The sequence below is a fragment of the Acomys minous genome, assembly GCF_964271855.1.
Source record: "Acomys minous genome assembly, chromosome: 7".
NCBI classification, from domain to species: Eukaryota; Metazoa; Chordata; class Mammalia; order Rodentia; family Muridae; genus Acomys; species Acomys minous.
In genome coordinates, this window is record NC_140488.1 from 37,694,069 (window position 1) to 37,718,905 (window position 24,837).

General features: G+C 42.0%; 1 protein-coding gene across 5 annotated transcripts in view; it reads left to right on the plus strand.

The window, feature by feature from the left end:
* The window catches only part of DOCK11 (dedicator of cytokinesis 11), a 188,302-nt gene that overhangs the window by 98,230 nt on the left and 65,235 nt on the right, over window positions 1-24,837 (plus strand). For 3 of the 5 annotated variants that reach the window (XM_084790544.1, XM_084790540.1, XM_084790541.1), the window contains exons 20-31: window positions 71-194; window positions 6,361-6,482; window positions 6,937-7,023; window positions 7,762-7,851; window positions 13,587-13,705; window positions 16,068-16,137; window positions 16,225-16,350; window positions 17,448-17,519; window positions 20,489-20,635; window positions 21,414-21,497; window positions 23,072-23,183; window positions 23,669-23,707. In XM_084790544.1, coding sequence (XP_084646670.1) covers window positions 71-194; window positions 6,361-6,482; window positions 6,937-7,023; window positions 7,762-7,851; window positions 13,587-13,705; window positions 16,068-16,137; window positions 16,225-16,350; window positions 17,448-17,519; window positions 20,489-20,635; window positions 21,414-21,497; window positions 23,072-23,183; window positions 23,669-23,707 — 1,192 coding nt within the window. The remainder of the gene's footprint in view (window positions 1-70; window positions 195-6,360; window positions 6,483-6,936; window positions 7,024-7,761; window positions 7,852-13,586; window positions 13,706-16,067; window positions 16,138-16,224; window positions 16,351-17,447; window positions 17,520-20,488; window positions 20,636-21,413; window positions 21,498-23,071; window positions 23,184-23,668; window positions 23,708-24,837) is intronic. The other 2 variants (XM_084790542.1, XM_084790543.1) reach the window with 1 other exon arrangement.

Sequence of the window (24,837 nt, forward strand, 5' to 3'; positions counted from 1 at the left end):
TTGACAGTCCAGCCTGACAGCTCAAACAAAGCAGAGCAAAATACTGTATGCAATTTCTCTTCCATTTCAGGTCAAAATTGAACTTCCCATTCACCTGCATCAAAAACATCACTTGCTTTTTACGTTTTATCATGTAAGTTGTGAAATCAACACAAAAGGAACAACCAAAAAACAGGACACAGTGGAGACTCCAGGTATGCGTGCTGCTTATTTATTTGTTTGATTGTTGTGGTGTTGGGGATCCTACCCAGGGTCATCCATAAATGCTTTCTCTGGGATGTGAAATCTTTTCATCAGGTTGTTGACTACTTCACCCCTTGGACAAAAATTGTATGTCTGAGTTACACAGTCCATTGTTAAGCCGAGCACATTGGTGTACACCTGCAGTTCCAACTACTCTAGAGGCCAAGAGAGGAAGATTACTAGAACCCAGGAGTTCAAGGCCAGCCTGGGCAGCTTCATCTGAAAACAGTTCATTGACAAAGACAAATTATATGTTGATTTTTTTTCCTACCATGTGTATCAAAGATCTTTGTGCAAATGCTCATCAACACAGCCAAACTACTTTAAGCAACATAAAGTAGTAATGCTATTCTCGGGGAGAGAACCCTATTACAATACAGTGTTGTTATTTCTTTTATGGAGAATTGCCTAGCAATTCCAGTTCCGCTTTTTGAGGAAGAGAAAAATAAGCCCAGATCCAGGGGCATCTGTGAGCTGGAGGGAGACTGGGGACTGCCTGTTGCTAATGAGAACAGATTTAATGACAGCGAATAGCTTTGGCAGTGAGGCACCAGTTCTGGTCCTGTGTCATGAAGGCTTTAAATAAACCAGTGGTAGACAGCTTTAGGAGAACATCCAAGGACTGGGAGCATAGCCTGTGTCACTGTCACTTTATGAGTGTCAGCATGCCTCAGGATGTAGTCATTCAGCAAATATTTCTGGATATTGTTTTTCTGTGGAGATGCTATGGAGAATGTAGTAAAACTTCCAATATAGAGCTTGCCTTAGAGTTTCTGTAGCTGTGATAAAATACTGCGACCACAAAAGCAACTTGAAGAGGAAACGGTTTATTTCAGTTTGCAGCTTGTAGTCCATTGTGAAGGGACGTCATGGTAAGAACTCAGAGCAGGAACGTGGAGGTGGGAACTGAAACAGAGACCACAGAGAGGTACTGCTTACTAGCTTGCTCCTTATGGCTGGCTCAGCCTGCTCTCTTACAGAACTCAGGACCACCTGCACAGGAATGGCAGTGGGCTGGACACTCCCCTATCAATCATTAATCAAGAAAATGCCTAATGGACTTGCCTGTAGGTCAGTCTTACTGAGGCATTTTCACAACTGAAGGTCCTTCCCTGCTCCCTGCCCCCAGATCTCTATCTTATGTCAAGTTGACAGAAAACTGGACCAGGCCAAAGCTCATCTTCATTGAGCACATGATCTGGCTAATGACATGGGTCCTATGTAGACAGTCCTATCTAATTTAAGATAGATGATAGTGAACAACGAGAAAGTCATGATCTGTGAACAAGGAAGAGTGAGTGGCTCAGGTACTGGAAGGACAAGTGGCTGTGACTCAGGGAAGGCTTTCAGGACATGGTATCTGAATGAAGTCTTAAAGGATGGGAATGAGGCCTAGCACAGTGGCGCACACCTGTAATCCCAGCACTCTGGGAGGCAGAAGCAGGCAGATCTCTGTGTGTTCAAGGCCAGCCTAGTCTACAGAGTAAGTTCCAGGGCAGCCAGGGCCACACAGAGAAACCCTGTCTCAAAAAACAAACAAACAAACAAACAAACCAAAAAAAAAAGGATGGGATTGTGCTTGGTAATGCTGTGACAGCAGGAAGGTGGGGCATTCTGGGATGAAGGAACAGCTTTTATGGAGTTGGGTATTAAGGGTTATGGGCAGAAAAGTATACATAGTAGACATACCTAGAAGTCCAGGGTGCTGTGTGGGAAGCACAGGATGTGAGATTGAGAAGCATTTGAGTACCAGGCTGTGCATTTGACTTTCTTTTATTAGCAGTGTGGGACTATTGAAAGGCCACTAACACCAGTATCAGCTGTTTTGGAGGAAAGTGGGCCAGGAAGCTAAGTGAAGGGCAGTGTGAGTTAGAGTAGGAAGAAGGAAGAAGAACAGAAGGACACCAGTTGGAGAACCTATTTAAAATGTTGTATAAAGTGGAGGGCACGCTATGACCATTTCAGAAAAGAAGAATAAAGAAGAATTTTTAAAAAGGCAAATCCAAGTGTGGAGGCTCACATCAGTAATTGCAGCACTCAGGTGTCTGAGGCAGGAGGATTGGCATGAGCTTAATGCTAGCCTATGCTATAGTGTGATCCTGTCTTTAAAAAAAGAAAGAAAGAAAAAAAGGAAAAGTGTAAGGCTTAAATCCTTTCAATTAAAACCCTCAGTGGAGCCAGGTGCAGTGGCACATGCCTTTGATCCCAGTGTAAGACTGAGACCTCTAGAGAGACCTCTATTCTATTTCTGGAGTCCCTACTGAGAGAGTCTTTTGTCGATGCAAAAGCATAGGAATTTGTTGACTGGGTCTGCCAAGCTCTTTCGAGTTGGAGACCCTGAGAAGCAGAGGCATGGGCCTTTTATAGGTTTTAGACAAAGAAATGAATTTTACAGTATGTGATTAGTTGAAGCAGTCAAAAGGGCCTTAGGAACTTTCTTAGTTGGGAGGGGTAAGTACATTCAAGTGGAAATTTTAAACACAAGCTGTAACACAAACTCACTGTCCTTGAGTCAAGTTGGACTCTGCCACACACATAGTGATATCGCTGTCTGTCCTTGGTTCAAGCTGGACCCTACACAAGCTGGCTGTCCTTGGTCAAGCTGGACTTTTTAAGCAGAGGAGATTTACAGACTCTGGCCTTAATGGGGGTCCTTAAGGGAGGACTGGGTAGGCTAGCTTTTACATTTCCCCAGACTTTGGCCTTAATGGGGATCCTTAAGAAGGGTAGGCTGTTTCCTTCACCAGCACTCAAGGAGGCAGAGGCAGGCAGATCTCTGTGAGTTCAAGGCTAATCTGTTCTACAGAGTGAGTCCAGGACAGCCCAGGATAACACAGAGAAACCCTGTCTTGAACCACCCACCCCCTCCAAGTCTTCTGTGAGTTCCTTATGAAAATAGTCAACCATCTGTGGATCACAAATATTATTTTGTATGTGTTTGTGTTTATGTTCATTGTGTGTATGAATGCATACGTGCGTGATCAGGCCACAAGACACTCTCCAGTGTCTTTCCTTAGGTGCCACCCAGTCTTTTATTGAGACAGAGTCTGTCACTGACTTGGAACTTGGTAAGTAGGCTAGGCTAGCTGCCCAGCAAGCCCTAGGGAGCCACCTATTCCCACCACTGCCCTGAGCTGGGAATTGGACATCCTCATACTTGGTTTTTGTAAATGTTGGTGCTAAGGATTGAACTCATGACCCCATGCTTGAGTGGCATGCACTTTACCAACTGCCTGTTTCCCCTAGTCCCTGTAAATATCATTCTTAAAAATTGCATCTGGGCCTGGTGGCATATGCTTTTAGTCCCAACACTTGGGAGGTAAGGGCAGGTGGATTTCTGTTGTTTTGAGGCCAGTTTGGTCTACATAGCTAGTTTCAAGACAACAAGAGTTACATAGAGAGACTCTATCTGAACTACCCCCACCCTCAAAAATGCCTCTCTACTAAATGCATATAGGCTCTCCCCCTTGTTTTTGTTCCCTAATCAGTGGACTAAAACAAATAGCATTTATATTGCAGTAGATATTATATAATAAAAGAATCCTTTGAAATATACAGGAGGATATATGTAGGGTACATATAAATATTTCATTTTATATAGGTAGGTGAAGCATGCACAAATTTTAGTGTCCCTGGGATGATCTTTGACCAATCTCCTATGGATTCCCAGGGATGTCTGTATTTTGTACCTGGCAAGTGGCTGACTAACAGATGGATGATTCAGAGTAAACGGTGATGTTTCAAAATTAGGTGATTGCAGAGAAAAGGCACACGAGCATGTGGCAGGTTCAGGACTGATGTATTTGGGGCTACCAATAAGCAGACGGGCTGAATATATTATGGAGTCTCATTGCAACTGCAGTTAGTTTAGAGCAGGAGCCTGGAGAGGTGAGATGAAAGCAGACACAAGTCTAAGCGACACATGCAAGCACTCTCCTCCTGAGTGACAAAGTGCAGTTTCCTCCTCCAAAGTTTAGACAGAGACAGCAATGGGCAAGATGGTCCGCCAAGCATGAGGTGGGAGTTCTTCATGTCACTCATCAATTTTAACTGTCCACCTTGAAGTGGCTTCTTGCCTTTGAGCCAGATGGCATGCTTGATAGCATACCTTTACAGCCTCCAAGGGCTGTCTATGACTCTTATCAATGGGAAACACTTGGCCGGGCTCCGATGCCTCACAGTACAAAACTGTCACCTGAGCAGATCCTGTGCAGACAGAAAGTAGATTGATAGGTTTTAGGGGCAGGGGGAAAAGGAAGTGACTTGCTAAGGTCAGTCAAGTTTCTTTTTGGAGTGATGACACTTTTCTGTAATTTCTGTTAATGGAGCTACTGCAAATACACACACACACACACACACACACACACACACACACACACACACACACAGTGTACAGATTATACCTCAAAAAATCCATGAGGAAAAGTGTTTCTAAAATAAGAAATATGTTTTCCTAGTTTGTACTTTGAAAGCCTCATGTCCCCCATCGGTCAAATTTTCAGTTTCACTGCATCAACAGCGTCATTTCTTTCGCTCTTTTTTTCTTCTATCTTTGAGATCATAATTACATCATTTCCCCCTTCCATTCCTTCCCTCCAAATCTTCCTGTATACCCTTCTGTGCTTTCTTTCAAATTCATTGCCTCTTTTTTCCTTTTGTTATTATGTTCATATATGTCTATGAATATGCATTCCTACATTTAACCCGCTCGGTCTGTATAATGTTACTTGTATGTATATACCTCCAGGGCTGACCCATTTACTATTTGATATCCAATTGGTGTGCTTTCCCTGGGGAAGACTTTCTTCTACGCTCAGCATTCCTTAATTGCTGTAGCTCTTTGTGTAGGACTGAGGCCTCTTGGGCTTCCTGACACATGGTGCTTCTGCACACATCAGTTGGCTGTTTTTTCTGAGAGCAGAGGTCCGGGGGAAGCAGTTTTGAAGTTGCCCCAGAGAAGATGCTCTTTGGACATGATACAGCATCTGTGAAGGCCATTCAGTCTCCTGAGAGAAGGCCATGTTTTGGTTGTCTTTTTAAGGGTAAACATATTTGCCAAATTAAACATATACATAAAAACATTATAACCAGATTTGTGTTGACTTCTATGTTTCACAGTATAAACACACACAGGCATATACATGCATAGGCACTCATGCAGAGAATTTTAAAGACTTGGAAAGCAGTGGATTTGCAAAATGCTCTTCAGCCAACACCCTTTCTCATTTGCCAGAAGTCCATCAAGAGCAAGTTTGAATTTTTTATTCTTTTATTTTTTTATTTTTTTACAGCTGAGTTATAAACACTCAAAAGTCCAGAGTAATCTTTATAATTTTAAGACTGACACTATACAACTTGAGCAACACAGATGGCTCTGGTTAGTATAGCAAAACATAATACGTTTTCTAATAGAAAGCCAAGATTTCCCCTTTGGGGGTAGAAGTGTTAAGAAATGTAGAGGTGGCTGGAGATCTCTTAGTGGACTGAAGTCTTAAACACTGTAGCCCAGCTGCATTCTCCCCCCATTCCTCCTCCACCTCCAGTCAGGAAAACACTGCCTGTCTAAATGATTGATACTTTTACTACCTTGTATCCAATGTAGACCGCAACCTTGACTTACGACCTTAATTTTCCGTACTACCACATATCCCAGGATTACTGTCAGAAGTTTTGGAACACACTGCTGTCTGAGATTCTGTCAACCATGAGACGTTAAACTCTGAGTAGAAGGATGGATAAGAAAGATGTGAACCTTCTAAAACATGCTTACCCAAACAGCCCTCGATGGTGATATCGAGGCACATTTTAAACACTTCATATTTTTTTCAATGTATTATCTTAAGCCAGCTCCTCAATTCTCTGAACTGAAAAGGCTATGTTGCTCCCATTTTTATTGCCAAAGATAACAGAGCCAATAACTTTGAGTGGACAAGCTGGGAGTAGGAAATGATCCAAATGCCTTGTTCCTTCCCTGTGCCGCAGTTGCCTGGCACCTGGGCTCCCACATACAGATCCTCGGGAGCATCACCATCCCGCCCCCTCCCCCAGCGTGCAGACATTTGTGTAGCTAATTGTATTTGTGATTTCACTTCTTATGGTTGCTTATTGTTTTGGCAGTTGGATTCGCCTGGGTACCATTGCTGAAGGATGGGAGAGTCTTCACACTTGAACAGCAGCTGCCAGTCTCTGCCAATCTTCCCCCAGGCTACCTGAATGTGACTGATGCAGAATCAAGAAGGGTAGGGGGACATCCGTGTTTGCGGCAGTGATAGTGTTTTATATATTTATATTTATATTTATATATATAGTATTTATATATTTAATTCTGTTGGTATAGTTTGGGACAGAAATCGTTAAAGTATGGCCTGCAGGCTGGTCCTCCTTTACAGTCAAGTGAGGCAGGAAATTTTCTGTTCTGTGTTTACCACCGATGGTTTCACTAACTTGTAAAAACTGGATTTTGGGCATGAAGTGTAAACCTCATCTATTTTAGTAGTTCCTTTTGTGGTAATGTGTATAACTATAAAGAGGATTGGAAGTCTTAAAATTGTTTAGGACACATTTATTCTAAAGGGCACATCTTTTCTCCAGCACTTCCTTTCTGAAATCTTTTAAATTGCACCGATGTTATTGTAGCTTCTTCATGTATCTCTTGCTGAAATAGAGATGCTCATGGTCATGTTTTCTGTGCAGCAATCGAATGCGGATATCAAGTGGGTGGATGGTGCAAAGCCTTTGTTGAAGATCAAGAGCCACTTGGAATCAACCATTTATACACAGGTAAATGGCAACACCTTCATGTCTCAATCTGAATGGTGGAATATGTTTCCCCATGAAACTGGACTGTTTTTAATTTCCCGCTCCCTCGGAGAAATTAGACTCTAAAAGGCACATAAAGGCTATCATGACCATTTGAAACACCATAAATCTAAGGCTAAGCTAGGACAGGTAGCTTCCTCGAGGGCCCCAAATAATAATTGGGAGTGCCAGTTCAAAATACATATTTCATTTGTCTACCTTCTGATGTGACCCACGCCGTCCACAGAGTCAACCTGAACAGACCTCATGTGGGACAAATGAACTCCCCAGCAGAGTGTCATGGTAACGTTGGATACTGAATACCAGAAGTGATTCATCTCAAACCTTCCTGAGGCTGCATTTTCTTCAGCTGTCATTTCAGACCTCTGTTCCTGCTTATTTCATTAAGATAGAGAAGCAACTCAATTTGATAGAGTACACTAGTTTTTTTTTTTTTTTTTTAAGGCTTCAATAGGTGCTTTCCTGGTTGGGCAACTTTCTCCGTGCTCAGGCAAACACCATGCTTGCCTGGTTATGGTGCTTTATATGATGGTCCCGAGGTCACTGGGTGCCTAAGTTGGCAGAGATGGCTACAGGGTCTGGGTGTTCGAATACCCGGCTAGAGAGACCTTCATGATGTCAGATCAGGGAGAGCTGGAAAGCGTGTGCTTGAGGATAATGACTCAAATGTCAGATGGCCGTTTTCCCTCTCTGTTCCAGGATCTGCATGTGCACAAATTCTTCCATCACTGCCAGCTGATTCAGTCAGGCTCCAAGGAAGTTCCAGGGGAGCTCATTAAATATTTAAAGGTAAATGAACAGCAGCTTTCTGCAAAAGGTTCATTTCTCGTGCCTTTCTGCGGCTGCATTTTTGATGTGGAAACAAAGGAACCAGCCAAACAGTTGAAAATTCTTTGGGCCTGAGGAGGACACTTTCTCTTTTGTCCTTTTCCATCAAGTGTCTGTTTAGGGAGAAAAATGCTATAGCCAAAATTTGGCTCAGTGGTTTAGACACCTCATGATTTGAGTCGCATAAATGGCTTTTGGAGTCTTTGCTCGTCCTGCTAACTACTATTAAAAAGGAGAACATGCCGTTGCCGCAGTGGGGGAGTGGGGGGGAGGGGAGGTGGGAGGCCAGAAAGAACGAAAACATTTTTCCTTGTCATAAAGTGTGGAATGTCCGTCCCTGCGCCCATTGATGGGAGACTATTGTATGGGCCTACTAAAGATACAAACACTGTTTACACATGACACGGAGGAGTCTTTAAAGATACCATACTATAGCAGAATGTAATGGTAGGCTTATTCCCTGTGGGTTGAGACTGTGGTACACTTCCTAGGCCCCGGCTGGCAGTAGTTATTTCACTCATTACTTCATTAGTAGGTTAGCTGTGGCAAATCTGAGGCATCTTGCTTTGATGACTCCACAAGATTGCCCTTTACTCATAGGCTTTGCCCAGCAGTGGTCTCAAGAAACTCTTTTCTTTCAGAGAGATGGTATGGCACGAGATCGAGCTTCCAGGTCAGGAATCAGAAGCTGATTCTGGGTCACAGATCTGTTGTTTACTAGGTCTGTGATTAACCTTTACAAAGTCAGGGACTGTCTCTTAGCTGTCACGTTGGGATAAGAGTAATGTCCGTTGCTTGTGAGGCTTAAGTAAGACAGCTCATCTGCTGGGCCGTAATTGTTCATGACAGGCTGCTTCTGGAGGGCTTCCTGGGGTGCCCGCAGCAGGGGTCTAAGCAAAGAAAACAGTATCTTTTATCAAGGAGCTTCCCCTGTTGTGGAGGGAATGAGCATAGAAAGGAGCAAGTGGAGATGTCACATCAGGTGATGATAGAGCCTAGAGAGCCATGGTTCTCAACTTGTGGGTCGCGACCCCTTCGGAGTTGCATGTCCGATATCCCGCATATTAGATACTTACATTACAATTCGTAACAGTAGCAACATCACAGTTACACAGTAGCAACAAAAATCATTTTATGGTTGGGGGGGTGGGCTCACCCCAACACAAGGAACTGTATGAAATGGTTACAAGCATTTAGGAAGGTTGAGAACCACTGCTATAGTGAAACAAGACTTTCTGTCTTACAGAGGCCAGAGCTGATGATGCCTCTGGCAATGTACTATTTGAGCAACAGCGTAAGAGGCGATGGCATCCAAATTCCTGCCTGAGGCAGAGCTGGGAACAGCCAGTACAGAGACCCTGAGGAGCTTGGCTAGGTGTATTGTAGAGCAGGAAGCAGTATAGTATGGCTGATGCGCGGGGTGGTAAGCCTCAAGGAGCTGGTAGTGATGGTGGTTATCGTTCTGCAAGTCAGATAGGAAGCCTTGCAGGAGTTAGACGAAGGGGTGATTTGCCTTTGGTTCTTTTGCTGCTGTTGTATTGAGAATGGAGCCCAAGGCCTCACACATGCCAAGTACGTCAACACCCTACCATGCACCTAGAGCCTCACCTTTTGGTGCTTTGTATACGTGTGCATGTTCACATGTGTGTGGGCACCTGTGTGTGTAAGCGTGTGCATGCACGTGAAGGTCAGAGGTCAGTCTTGTGTTCTGGTTCTCAGGAGGTGTCTAGCTTGTTTGTTTGTTTTTTTTTTAAGACAGACTCTTCTCACTGGCCTTGAGCTCCTCAAATAAACTAGGTAGGCTGCCTCGTCCCTCCCAGTGGAATTACATGCTGGCAACACCGTGCCCAGAAGTTTAATGTCATTGCTGGTCTTCATACTTGGCTGGCAAGTAATTTACCTCCTGAGTTCTCTCTCTCAGATGTGTACTTTAGTTTTTAATTTCAAGACCTTTTTTGCTAAGTTGCCCAGGATGGTCTGTAAATCACTATATAGCCCAAGTAGGCCTTGACCTGCCAATAACCCTCCCTTATCTTCCCAGACCGGACTAACCTGGGGTGAACAGAGCTACCAGGTCAGGCATAACTTTAGTTTTTTATAGTACTATTCTACCTGCCGCATAAAAAATGCTCAATTTTTGTTCCAGAGGCACAGTCAATCAATGGTGGCTCTTGGCCTTGCTTAGCATTAAGAAGTATAGTAGACATGTAACTTTCAAATCCAATTGTTAGTACTGTCTAGAAAGACTCCAGCTATATTGATGGATGTGTTATCTGTTAAGGTCACTGCTTTCCCTTCTGGAGGGAACCTTGTGAGAATTCTCACAAAGTGGTATGAGGTACATCATTTTCAAAGACTGGTATTCTTCAAATGGAACACAATGTACACTGGATGTGTTTTTAAGGGTGTGGAATGTCTGATATTTATATAATGCACACACGCCCTCTGGTGGCAGTAAGTGGAATGGCATGTGATTGCAGAAACTGCAGAAAGGGGGTGTACAAAAGTTTTTGAGGATGAGAAAACAGAAGTCTAAGTAGAGGTGATTTGCCTGTAGTGTTCTAGCTGGTTGGTAGCCAAGCCGAGTCTGTGACACAGCTCCTGACTCTAGTCCTATGAACGTCCTAGCAGACCTTTGTACCTGTTGTTCTTGTAAATGGCAGTTTCATGAATTCATTTATTTGCTGAGTTTTGTTATGTACTTAGTAGCTTTGTGCATGCTAAAGGGCTTGCAGCGAAGAATGACTTAGAAACTTCAGTATATATACTACAGCCTAACCAAAGACACGGCAAAATTAAGTTAGCTACTTCTTCCTAATACAGAGGACTGTTGAAAGACACAGGTGACTGAATGTTAGATACTTAACGTGGAATTAGAGGTATTAAAGATTCATATCACTGAGACGTATAGAGTGGGGACTCTGATTTTGCCTTGGCTTCTAGGACTTTATTTATTCAGCCATTCACCAACAATTTATTAAGCATTTTCTGTGGGCAAGGCACTGTCCTGAGTCTTGGGAGTGTAGCTGGGAGAATGTAGACAGACCTAGTTTTGTTGAGGTAGGGAGATTATAACTAAACTATAGAGACCATGAGTGCCATGAAGAAAAGAAGAGATTAACGGGAACACGGGTGACCAGAAGGACATTCTAGGTACAGTTGTCAGGGAAGGCCTGTCTGTGGAAAAGTCAACTTCAGGCTGAAGAGAACCCAAAAGCAAGGCAGACAGCCACATGTAGGTGACGATGACAGACTCTTACGGCAGGTGTGCATACCCTATACTGGTTTCTTTGCAGGAAAGCGAAAGAACAGGCTAGCTGGAACACAGGGAACAGCTAGTGGGGAGCGAGGCCGCTGGGAGCTGAGCCTGCAGAGTGTCCTGAGCATGGAGGGCCCTTGATGGCCTTGGTGGTGATTTGGTTTGGTTGGGTTTTCACAAAGGAAAGGTGGCATAATCCAATGTGCATTTCAAAAAGGACCCCCTGGCTGCTGTTGAGAATCAAGTATAGAAGAGCTAGCTACTGGTAGCAGGGAGCTCCATCCTGCGTGGAGTGCTCATTTCCCTGTCCGCTTAGTCCACAGTTTCTACCACCTCGCAGCCCGCTCGCCACGTCTTTCGCACATGGCATCCATGTGCCTATCCTTCTATTTGCTGTTTGTACTGCAATGACTCAGTTCTCTGTCTTTGCCCCTTTAGACCCTGAACTGCCTCATGGTAGGAGCCGGGTTCAGATTGTTTGTTTGCTCTCCGCTGTTTGGCTATTGGAAGCACACCCAGTGAGTGAGACACTGCAGTGGCTTCGCTGAAATGAGGATTTGAATTCGCCTCAGATGACTACTTGGGATTTGGCTAAAATCTGTAACCAGAAAGGAAGGAACAAAAGGAAGAAGGCATAGGATACATTTAAAGAACAGTGGTGATGCTAGTTTGGCTTTCTGAAGAACAGTAATCAGTTTCAAGAGTCAAAATGTTGGCTAGGTCTTCAATTCGCTCAACTTAACTCCACAGATGAGGATAGCTCAAGCTCTGCCCTGCTGGAATTTAGGGGAGGAGAGTTCTTTGTTGTAGCATGTTTAGCAGAACAATAGACCCTCTACCCAGAAGGTACCAGTCGTGCTGCCTGTACACAGCAAAGTTGTGATAGCCAAAAATATCCCCAGACATTGCTAAGGTTCCCATGGAGACCAGATGACTCCTGAATGAGAACCACTGCTCACAGTAACAGGAAGCCACCACAGACATCTAGCTGGCTGAAGATATAGATCAGCAGGAGAGTGCTTACCTAGAATGTGGGAAATTGTCACATCTTAAGCAGCAATTGGGAAAAAAAAAAGAAGAAAGAAAGGAAAGAAAAAAACCATTTTGGTAGACTGGAGTCTAGTGTAATCAGTATCTGAGAGGGGTGGGCAAGCCATTTGGAAATGTGTGCTGGATACAGTGAGAATGAGGAGAAAGTTTAGATGTTCTAGAAAAATGTCAAGGGGGTATCCTGGAAAGGGGCAGTGGCAGAGACGATTGCGGAGAGAGTGCACAGGAAAGAAAACCATGGAAGGACACTCCCTATGTTCCTGGAGCTTGCCAGCCTACCCTGGGAACCTGTTGGAAGAGAAGCTACACAGAATCCTAAAGTTCTTGTCTGGATAAATGAGATAAAATGATGGAGTTCTGGAAGTGTGTGTGTGTGTGTGTGTGTGTGTGTGTGTGTGTGTGTGTGTGTTGCAAAGACTTGGCTTGTCCACCGTTGTGTTTCTTATAACACTAAACATAGAACTGATGTGAACAATTCTGGGCAAAGTTGGATTTTCTTTTTTCTTGGCTGATGGAGAGATGGAGTGAGTGAAAGTAGAAAGAAGAAAGAAATGTAGCAGATAGCAATGTAACGTTTCTATGTATAATGCTATGTAATACATACCAACACTTCAGTTGGATGTTTGTAACTGCCATTATTAGAAGAGTGTGAGATTGTGAATGTTGGAGGACTGGCCAGATGGTAGTCGGTAAAGGTGGCAAGCCTGACTGGGTTTGATTTCTGGGACCCATATAATCAAAGAGAGAACCGACTCCTGTGCATTATCCTATGACCACACACATGCACTGTGGCACATAGGCTCCTACATGTGTGCATATACATGCTCCTGTGCACACGCACACACACACACATACACACTCACACACACACACACAAAGTAAAATATCAAAATTTTAAAAGAATATTAAAATGCAAAATGAACTCACTTTAGTAGATGATGTGGGATAAAGTAAAGCAAACTGCACAGAGGCATGTTCTGCGCTGAAGCTTATTTATGTAACTTCCCGCCAGGGTGGCTGGAGACAGACTATGGTTATCTTAGAAAGCGTATACAATGTGTGGAGCTTGCGGGCAGATCTTTCCAACCTCTACCCATTACTGAGTACAGATTTACCAAAAGTCGCTTATCTTCTCTTCAAAGCCCATAGATAAGTTGTCCTTGCTGTCTTTAGTTAAACATTGGCGTCAACTTAACTCGCAGAATCCAAGGAGCAAAATGACGGGTGGATTAAGTCATTAGCAAGTCCCCTGTCTCAGAAGGGCACGTTTCAGCAAGCATCTAGTCTAGTCGATATATCGCTCATTACTTAATTTTCTTATTGTTTCACATTTGCAAATTAGATCATATTTCTGTTTGTTTCCATAACTAATAATGACTTATTTTAGTGTTTGCATGCCATGGAGATCCAAGTCATGATACAGTTTCTACCTGTAATTCTTATGCAACTCTTCCGAGTTCTCACAAACATGACCCATGAAGATGACGTTCCCATCAACTGCACCATGTGAGTTTCGGTGTTATAACGAAAGAAGCTAATTGCTTCAGATCTTCTTTTTTTCATGGCTCTAATCTTCCTTCTTAGAACTGTGTTTATGGTATTGCATTGGTTTAGTTATGTTGTCCCATTGTCACTGGTCTGAAAGATTTTTTTTAATTTTCCATTTAATTTCTTTCTTTACATTTAAAAAAAATTAACATTATTATAAACACTTGCAACTAAGTTAAACAGCACACACCTAAATTAACCAGACCCAAAGTTCGTACGTCTTGGGAAGCTTCTATGCGGTCAGAATAGGCATACAGAATGGAAGCTGTGGGGCTTCCCATTGGATTTTACACTTTCTCTATTTGTCATATTTTCATGCATGTAACCATCACCAAAGCCAAAAACTCCACGACAGAAAAGTAGAAAAAACAGTTAGCTGTATATCCTCTTTCATAACATGTATTTATTAGCTGCATTCAGCCTTCCTAATCCTCTAATAGTCAGCCTCTCTTGTTCTTTCATACATGTTACACTGAGCTCACAGGCTTATTTGTTTATATATGTACACATGCTAGGGTCAATATATGGTAGAGACCACTTGAGTGTTTTCTTTCTGAGATTGTGTGACCTCACTTAGTATTATACATTCTGAATCCATTCATTTTCCTGCAAGTTTATTTTTATGTCTATCTTTTTTTCTTCTTTTCTTTTTGACTGCTTGTTCAGAAGCATGCTGTTCACTTTCCACTGTTGTTTTTGTTTTCCACAGTTTCTTCTCTTGCCAATTTCTTATTTTACCATACTGTGGTTGAAAACTATACTGGGTATGGTTGCAATCTTCTTAAATCTTATTAAGACTTTAAAAAATAGCCTAATATATGTTCTTTCCTGGAGAATATTTTGTGTGCACGTAAGAAGAATGTGTCTTCTTTTACTGTTGAATGGAATGTGTTCTGTGCATATATTTTGTCTAAGTAGAGTTCAAGTCAAATATTTGCTTCTTGACTTTATGTCTGTTTGACCCATCCATTGTTGAAACCCTACACTATTCTTGCACTGTTGTTTACTGCCCCACGCCTATTTCTAAGACAAACAAATTTCAGTTGACTTTTCTTCTATACCTGTGTTGAACAAAAAGATAGCCACTTAACACATTTGGTGAGTGAGCACTTTGAAGTGTCGCTAATTCTTCTGAGGAACAAATATTTCATTGCATTTCATTTTACTTTTAACTGATATTTTAGTTTTAACTAATATAGCCCCCTATGACCAGTATTTCTCCTACTGGACAGGATGTGACACTAAAGCCAAGAGCTTCCACTAGGAAGAATAAGTTGTTGCTGTATAAAAGCAAACAAGGATACATTATAAGGTAGAGGGGAAAACACACCTGCATTCCAAAGTGAAAATAGTAGACTTGAACAAATGCTGCGCTCAGTGTAGGATCTGTCTGCCTCTCCGGCCTCTACTACTGCTACAGCCTTTTGCCCTAGACCCCAGACTACAAATATATGCATTGCTATGTGCCCATCTCTGTAGTCACGGACAGTCCAGTTGTGAAGTGAAGAAGCATTATTCTAATATAATGGTTTTCAACATGCACTTCCCAGATGAGCAGCAGCAGCAGCTGCCGCCGCAGCAGCAGTATGCCCAGGAAGCTTATCAAAATGCTAATCACTGAACTTTACCTCAGCCCTGCAAAGTCAGAAACACTAGGCAGGGACCCAGGCAGTCTGTTAGCACGCCTTCCAGGTGCCACGGATGCTTGCTGCGGTTGGAGGGGTACAGCTAGTCTCTTAAATTGACCTCCAGCTTTCACATTGTTTTCCCTGTCCAGCCCCTCCTTTCCCCTTGACACAGTTTTTGTGGTGTCTTTTGTTCGTTGGTTGTTTTTGCTTCTCTTTGGTTGAGACCGTCTTGTTCTGTAAGGCCACACAGGACGCAGGCCCACGCTGCTCCTCCTGCCTTACCCTGTCAAGGGCTAGCATCACAGGTGCGCGCCACCTTGCCCAGCCACTTTATCTTTCACTTCTGTTCCTTTTCTCTTCACTGGAAGGGATTTCAGTGTTGACTTGGCTTGAGCTCTTTCACAACATAGGGCTATGAACAGACTTTAAGTGAATACACAGATTTAGAAAGGAGATGAAACATCCGGGCTGCCAAAATAAAGGATCCTTGTGAACCAGGAAGTACTTATAGCAAGGCTCCAAGTGTGTTCTAGACCTAGACCGCAGCCACCTGTTCTGTTACCCCTTTTGTTGTCATTTAGGTGTTTTGTTAGTTTTGTTTTGTTTCAGGATTAGACTTGCTCTTATCTGCCAGTCTCACTAGAATGATTAGATGAAGCATAGCCCGCTGACCTTCGTGAATGTCGTTTCAGGGTTCTCTTACACATTGTGTCAAAGTGCCACGAAGAAGGTTTGGATAGCTACTTACGATCCTTCATCAAGGTTTGTGGAGTAAGCTTTCTTGCCAGTTAATTTACCCAATGCCCAGGACAGTTGTGTCTGATGGTTTTCATTTGGTTCTGTTTGCAGTATAGCTTCAGACCTGAAAAACCAAGCACTCTTCAGGCCCAGCTGATACATGAAACGCTGGCTACTACTATGATAGCAATATTGAAACAGTCTGCAGATTTCTTAGCCATAAATAAACTTCTGAAGGTAAGGATGGAGGACACCATTGGAAATAAAGCCAGTCTCCGCATACTTGTTGGTGACCTTCTGCATTAATTTTTGTTTTTATCTTTTTGGCCCTGGACCCTCCCTCATTCTGTTACATTGCACAGCATCCTTTGCAGAACTTTCTTCACCCTCCTTGTACACCCCTTGCTCCCAATTAAATGTGTAAAAGATATATTTTGGATGAGGTACAATCTTGTATCTGTTACAGTGTGTGTGTGTGTGTGTGTGTGTGTGTGTCTGTCTGTCTGTCTGTCTGTCTGTCTCCTAGGGCTGTTATTTACCAGCTCTGGGCCCCTATTACCACATGCCTATGTTCAAGTGTTTGACAGTATCATTTCTGGCAAGTAGTAGGCACTCAATAAACAGGTAACTAGGATTCTCACTCTTTTGTACTATCTCTTTGGTGATAGAATTCTGGGCTTTGGGGGATGTGTTAGCTAATGACTTGATGCCAGTTTTACAATTACATGAGATGGCCAGCCATATAGGTCAGCCTCCAAGGCTGTGTCAGTATTATACTAAGGCCAAAGTTGATTATCCAAATTAAGTGGAGGCAGCAGTAGGATTTGTTATCTGTATTTGTAGAAGGGGTACAAGTGGGAAGGGAGGGAGGACAAGAGGGGGCAGTGGGAGGAATGTGATCAAAATACATTATATACATGAATGAAACAGTCATCATTAAACCCATTAAATATATAATTAATATATGCTAGTAAAAACTTTTAAGTGTTCATTGTAGAGAATTTAAAAGAAGTAATAAAAACAACTAAAAGTTAGTTTGCTCCGATCACCAATCATGGCTATCCCAAAACAATGTCAGCAATAAAATAATCCTGTCCCATGAAGGAAGCTTTGCCATTTGCCCACTGTACATGGCAGCTTGACCTTGCAATGCAGCATTAGTCATTTTTTTTTTGTTTGAAACACTTCAGAAGTATTTTTGTGAGACTTTAATAGTCTTTAATAGTCAACTGAGGTCACTTGAAAGTGTTATCAAACTCCTGATTTGATCTGTCAATTTTTTCTAAACCTCAAATATTTGGGTATTTATTGTGGCTTGTGTGTTTGTTTTTCAGTACTCATGGTTTTTCTTTGAAATAATTGCAAAGTCAATGGCCACATTTTTACTGGAAGAGAATAAAATTAAGGTAAGTAGGTTCAATAATTATTTCTTGATTAATTCATTCATTGATTGATTATGTTTGAGACAGCCTGTCTCAAGCTGATCCAAGCCGTTCTCAAACCCATGTTCAAGCTCCCAAGTGCTTGTATTAAAGACCTGAGCCACCACACTACGCCTGTTTAATTGATAAGTGGCAATTGTGCATATTTTTAAGACTAACATGTAACATATATAAAGAAAGCTAATGTTACACATAGGAATAACATGCAAATCCCCATTTCTTTTAAATGATTCTTGCCTTTAACTTTTCTGTTGTTATCTATAAAAACAATGGGGGTTTTACATAAATCTGAGGCCCCATAGTTCATAGGTTTGTACAGTTTAATGTTTTTAACAAAATCTCAATCATTCGATTTACCAATAAAGACTCTGAAGCCAGGTGTTTGGGTGAAAGCCTGCTAAGCTCAGAGAGGCAGAGAAAGCACCCAGCTACTGATCTTCCTCCTCAGCCAACTTCCCAAAAGGAAAAGGAAGCCTCCTTCCCTGTGCTGTCTCAAAAGACCCTCAAACTGAACGTCCCCCACCCCATTTCTACTTCCTATGCGGCTCTCTGTCCTGACTTCCTCTTCCTGACCCTATGTTCACTTCCTGTTAACTTGTTGCCTGACCCTCTTGACCTAGGGTTTACTTTATTTAATCCTGTTTACAGAAAGCTGTTGGATTAAAGTTGTGTGCTAGGGCTGAGACACACCAGAACTACAAACAGTTTTTTTTTCCATTAACACAATCTCAGGGTTCACAGTGGGATCAGATATCCTGCTACAGTTTAATGTGTAGCATCTCCTATGTAGTTAGAAATAATTACAGGTAATATCCTCCAGTTATTTACTATACAGAATGATCACCTTTGATGTTTTGTGCTTTTTTGTGGGATTAAAAAGAATGGGGGGGGGAGGGGATGGAAGGACCCAGAGGGTTCAGGAGCCCCACAAGAAGACCATCAATGCTGGTGGATCTGGACCCAAGAGTTCTGAACAAACTGCTATACCAACCAAGGACAATGCATGCAGCAAACCTAGACCCCCATTCAGATCTAGCCAATGGACAGCACATTCTCCACAGTTGTGTGGAAGGCTGCAACTGATTCTGACCTGAACTCTGGTGCTCCCTATTTGACCACTTCCCCTTGGTGGGGAGGCCTGGTGGCACTCAGAGGAAGGGGAAGCAGGCTACCAGGATGAGATCTGATAGGCTGCAGTCATATGGTGGGGGATGAGGTCCCCTTCTGTCACAGACCTAGGGGAGGGGAATAGGGTGAAAGAGGGAGGGACGAGGAAAGGGAAGATACAAGTGAGGGGATAACAATGGAGATGCAATCTGAATAAATTAGAATAAAAAATAATAAAGATAAAAAGAAAAAAATAAAGTCAATGTCGAGGAGCTGGCCAGATAGCTCAGTGTTTGTTGTTCTTTCAGAGGACCCAAGTGTGTTTCCTAGCACCAGGGTCAGGCAGCTCCCAACCACCCATTACTCCAGTCTTAGGATATGACACCCTCCTTTGACCCCTATAGGTACCGCCCCCATATATATATAATAAAATATTTTTAAATAAAAGTTTGTTGGAAAGATTCAACTAGAAAAAGTTGCAAATCAGACATGCTCTTTCTATTAGAGAGGATTAAGGTATATAAAAAGGGTAAAAAGACTTTTATGCAGTTAGATAAATTTCTGAAATGTGGTATGTACATTTACTTGTTTTTCTTTTTTAATTTTCTCCTCCTCTTCCTCTTCCTTCATTATGTGTATATGATGTGTGGGTGGGGCCCCATGTGAGCTACAGAGCATGTGTGGAGGTCAGAGGTCAACTTTGTGGTGTTGGCTCTTTCAAGGCATCCTGTCTGCACAGCGTGCATTTTACTCACTGAGAAATCTCCCAGGACCCTCTTATTTGTTTTTAGGTTATATTTTAAAGATCCACGTTGAGAATTACTGATCTAAAATGCTTAAGATTTCAGACATTTTCAGATTTGGAAATATTTGCATACGCATATTGAGACAGGCATATGGGTATGGATGCATGTCTAAACATGAGACTCATGCATGTGTCGTGAATACTTTATACACATAGCCTGAAGATAGTTTTATGCTTGATACTGCATTTGCACCTGTGTTTCAACTTCAACCCATCACGTAACATCATGTTTGGAATTTTCCATCTGGAGTGTAGAGTCAGGTCTCAAAAAAGTTCAGGTGTCGGCGCACTTCAGATTTGAGATGTTTTAATTATAAAAAATCAACCTGTACAAAGAAGTTTTCTCAGTTAAAGAAATCATCATGGTGAGGTATGTGAAAGAAAATAAAAACCTGTCTCGTAGAACTTTCATAGAATAAATAGACTAAAATTGTGGTACATGCTCATGTTGTGTACCAGAAAAAAAAAATCAAATAAAAAACAGCTGTGCCTGCATCCCAGGAGCTTGGATTCCAGAGTTGGATTATATTGACCTGTGCTATGCCTAGTGATACTCTCAGACACTTGAAGTATTAAATAATCAGATCTTTCCTGTAAGTTTAGGGTCTAGAACAATGGTTCTCAGCCCGTGGCTCATGATCCTATTGGGGGATTTAATGACCCTTTCACAGGGGTCACATGTCAGATATCCTGCATATCGGATATTTACAGTATGATTGATAATAGTAGCAAAAGTACAGTGAGGAAGTAGTAACAAAAATCATTTTATGGTTGGGGCTCACCACAACATGAGGAACCGTATTCAAGGGTTGTAGCATTGGGAAGACTGAGAACCACTGGTCTAGGAAAAAGTATATACTTTGAACAATTAGCAAAGTCATTTTTAGTTGAGCAACAAACATTGTACTTCAGTTGAAAGGCATTTCCATGATGGAACATGTTTGACAGTCAAAGGGCAGTTGATTGAATTAGACCCTTTCAAGCCCTGACTCTTCTTTTTTTTTTCCTCTTTGTGTTTAAGCTTCCCAGAGGCCAGAGGTTTCCTGAGGCATACCATCATGTCTTACATTCGCTGCTTCTTGCAATAATCCCCCATGTGACCATTCGCTATGCAGAGATCCCTGATGAGTCCCGGAACGTGAATTATAGCTTGGCCAGCTTCCTGAAGGTGAGTCGAAGGCAGGCGACACATGTTCAGGAGCCCTTCACTGATAGGGGGGACTGGGAAGCCAAAGGAGTAACAGTAACATTGTCCTTTTCTCCTGGAAAAGCTGGGTGCTTTTGGTTCTCTTTCCCATTGCTGAAGATTGAAGCCCTCTGCATGCTTATGCTGCACTACTGAGCTAAATTCCCCGCCCCCTCCCCCAGCTAGGTGTTTACAAGGCTGTTGAAATAACTCTTTGGACTCTGACTGATGGATCAGTTCAGCTAGGTTTTACTCCCCCTCCCGCTGAAGCAAGTAGTTAAGTAAGAGGCTCTGGGTGACCCAGAAGACCAACCGGTTGTGCTCATTTTACAAAACCTTTAACTACATTTCAAATGGAATGCTCTTAGGAGGAGGGGCAATTGTTGTGCCAGTCAGTCCTCACCAGTGTTTATCAGAGCCCTGACTTTCTTATGCGTTTGGGTTCATGATTTTCTCTGTGTAGTGTATGTGTGAGTGAGTGGTGTGTGTGTGTGTGTGTGTGTGTGTGTGTGTGTGTGTGTGTGTGTGTGTGTGTGTGTGTACACCCATTACATATGTTCAAGTTCCTGAGCTGCAACCGTATCAGTTACTGCCATATTCCTTTGCAGCAATGTCTCTCACTGAACCTGGAGCTAGGCTGGCAGCCTAAAGCCCCAGAAATCTTCCTGTTTCCCCTTTGTGTAGAACAAATTTAAAAGTTACTTAAAGTCATACTAAGACAAAGAGTTATGTAACTAAGCTTCCTTCTTTGCTTTAATAGCGCTGCTTGACACTGATGGATAGAGGATTTGTTTTCAATTTGATAAATGACTATATATCAGGATTTAGCCCTAAAGATCCAAAGGTGAGTTCTTTGTTTGGTTGTTTGGTTGGTTGGTTGGTTGGTTTTTCGAGACAGGGTTTCTCTGTGTAGCCTTGGCTATCCTGGACTTGCTTTGTTGACCAGGCTGGCCTCGAACTCACAGAGATCCACCTGCCTCTGCCTGGATTTATAAAGTGCTGGGATTAAAGACGTGTGCCACCGCACCTGGCCCAAGGTGAAGTCTAAGGGCATACTTGTAGTAGGTTATTGGACATTTAAGCATGAGGTCAAAGGTGACAGTTATATTCTCTTCCGGAGGATTCAGAACTGCTCTTTTTATTTATGTGCTTTGAGTATTGTCAAAAGCAAGGATTCTTGGGTAGTGTTTGGGGGGGGGGCCCTCAAGAGAAGCCACAGATACAGCAATTTACTAACAGGATTCAACATATAGCAGTAATTCTGACCACCATCCATTCAAGTGGTAGGCTATGGATACCCAGCAGGAGCAAGAAAGAAAAAGACATCCGTGGTGATCCCAACGCTGGCATCTCACGCTTTTTCTCTCTTGTGAAGACAACTTACCCACTGGGGCTGAGAATACAGCCAAAAGACTGCAGTATTTCTGTTTAGAGTTTAGGCTTCTTTGGGATTTACCCAACTGGGATGGTGGGAATGAAGGAATAACAGACACACATGCAGGAAGCCTAGGGTTGGATAAAGGCATGCCAGAAGTCCAGAAATGCAGCATATTTATTACATATAGCTGGATGGGGAGCAGGCTTATTATGTTTATTACGTATGGAGGAGGTAGGGGATCACAGTAGGGGAACAGCTTCAGTGTGTAGTCCAGCAGGTGGCATCTACAGGGGACTAGGCATCTACAGTGGTCGCTATTTCTGCACGCGCTGACAAACTCTGTACTCTTGCCAGAGGAAGAAGGCACTGCCATTCCTAAGGGTCTGAGTCACTAGGGTCTTTGACATGGATCTGGTTCTCTCATGAATGCTCATACATGCAGCAGTATACTTACTTCCCACAGTTCTTACTGAGGAACTGGTTTTGTTTTGAAGCAGATCAGAATTCTAGACTCTTAGAAAGGAATGAAAACCAGGTGTTCACCAGAAATCACATTGTTTGGACAAAGGGCCTAGCCGACTGGCACCAAGGAAAAAACCGTATCACATAGGGAACCTGTCAAAATCCCTTTTCTCAGACACCAGCCAACATCAATGTTGCAATAGGCCTTTTAAAATCTTACACTTTTGGGCCAGCTATGTTAACTCTTTCCTGTACAGATTGCACCTGCAAGTATACTTTGGAAGATAAGCACTTCTGTTGGAAAATTAAAGATCATTTTTTTCTTTTTCTTTTTCTTTTTGGTTGATGTTGCTGTTGTTTCAGTTTTTCGAGACAGGGTTTCTCTGTGTTAGCTTGGCTGTCCTGGACTCGCTTTGTAAACCAGACTGGCCTCAAACTCACAGTAATCCCCCTGCCTCTGCCTCCTGAGTGCTGAGATTAAAGGCATGTGCCACCACACCCGGCCTTGAAGATAATTTTTAAATCATCAACAAATAAATGCATACAAAATGAGACCTGATATATCATTTACCATTTAGGTTCTTGCTGAATACAAGTTTGAGTTCCTGCAAACAATCTGCAATCATGAACATTATATTCCTCTGAACCTGCCAATGGCATTTGCAAAACCTAAACTACAGAGAGTTCAAGGTATGTATTTGTACTTTCCATTACTTGGGATTGTTTTTCCTTTTATGATAGTACTAGTGTAGCATAATGTTTTTGGATGAAACCAGTGAACTTGAAGGTAACCTGACAATTGTTACTATCTAATAATAGGTTTATTAGTGGCTTTCTGTATTTCCTTCATTGTATCAGTGGCAATAGTCTTAGTATGAAAAAAAATGGATATGTTACATATTGTTGCTAAACACAGATATCAGACACTAGTAAAAGTTCTTTCTACAATAGTATATTGAATTTTATTTAAGACAAAATAAAAAAAGTATGTGAATGCATTTCTGCTGATATCATCAAAAATATAAAAAGTAAAATAATAACTTGTATGCACTAATTTTATGAAACATCTCAGTTTTAATCTCCATTGTTAGTTTTATTGAATGCTTTGTTGTATAGCACTATTCTTATGTTATTATGTTTTTTATTTGTCCCTTTTCTTTTCATATATTAATTAGATTTTTTTTCATTTGCGGTGGACCGTTTGACTTCAGTAGGTAGGTTTAACTCGGTTCACTCTAAAGTAGTATGCTGTGTTTAAACACAATTGATTTGATGAATGGCCAAGATGAATGGGGGCTTTATTTGCTTTTCAAATCCTCCCTAGCCAAAGTAAGCCTTTAATTTCTTATATCAAGAATCTTAAAGGCAACTGCTTGCTTATCCTTAAAATAAGCTTCAGTGTTGTCTGAAGAATCAACTTTCAAATGCCTGTCCTTAGAAAGCAAGTTCCTCTGCTGCAAGGCACTTGGGGACATGGGATGGGCCGAGTGTCTGTTTTAAGTGTTTGTCACCTCTCTTAGGCTTGTTGCTTTCTCTGCCACCCTGTTGAATGGCTCCTTAGCCACAGTCTTGAAGGTGTGGTTGAAAACACCAAACTGGATTTATTCAAGTCACTGAAGCAAAAAAAAAAAAAAATCAATTGCCATTTGAAAAATCTACCCAGATAAGTCCACCTTGGTTATTCAATGTTGTCCTTCAATCTAGAAAGTGATTGGAATTCACAAAAGAGCATGACAATGCAGGAGAGTCAATGCCTTGGTCTTTAAGGAAGCCTCTATTCAGGAGTAGTGTTTAATAGAAGTGGTGAAATTATAGCCAGTAAAAGTGGATAAATATTTTAAGGCCATAGTACCACTATCTACCATCCATTACTACATTAAGCACATGTGTGGCTCATATGCTTTCCTCTGTCTTTTTGATAGGGATGAGGCAGTTAGTGAAAAGAAGTGGATAGGGCATTGGGATTTAGGATTAAATTAGATCATTTACAACATTTAAAAGTCCTAACTGGATATACCGCATTGCATTACATTCTGAATCAGCCAAAAGAAATGAAAGGCCGTTTATCTAAAATAAATGGAAATATAGAGCCTACTATAGAAATTACTAAATTTGGTCCCAGCTCCATCTGAGCTATTATAGGGTCCCAACCACAGTATTAATGTGTAGGATTTAATGGAGATCAAAAGCTCTGGATAGGAGTGAAAGATCCAGTTTGCAGTGGCGATTTTATGCAATAGACTAGCTGTACTTACGTGATTATGAATTGGAATGAGATGTGATGCTGAACTGATGTGAGATGTGGTGCCTTTTTGTATGATCATCGTATCTACTATGATTGTTC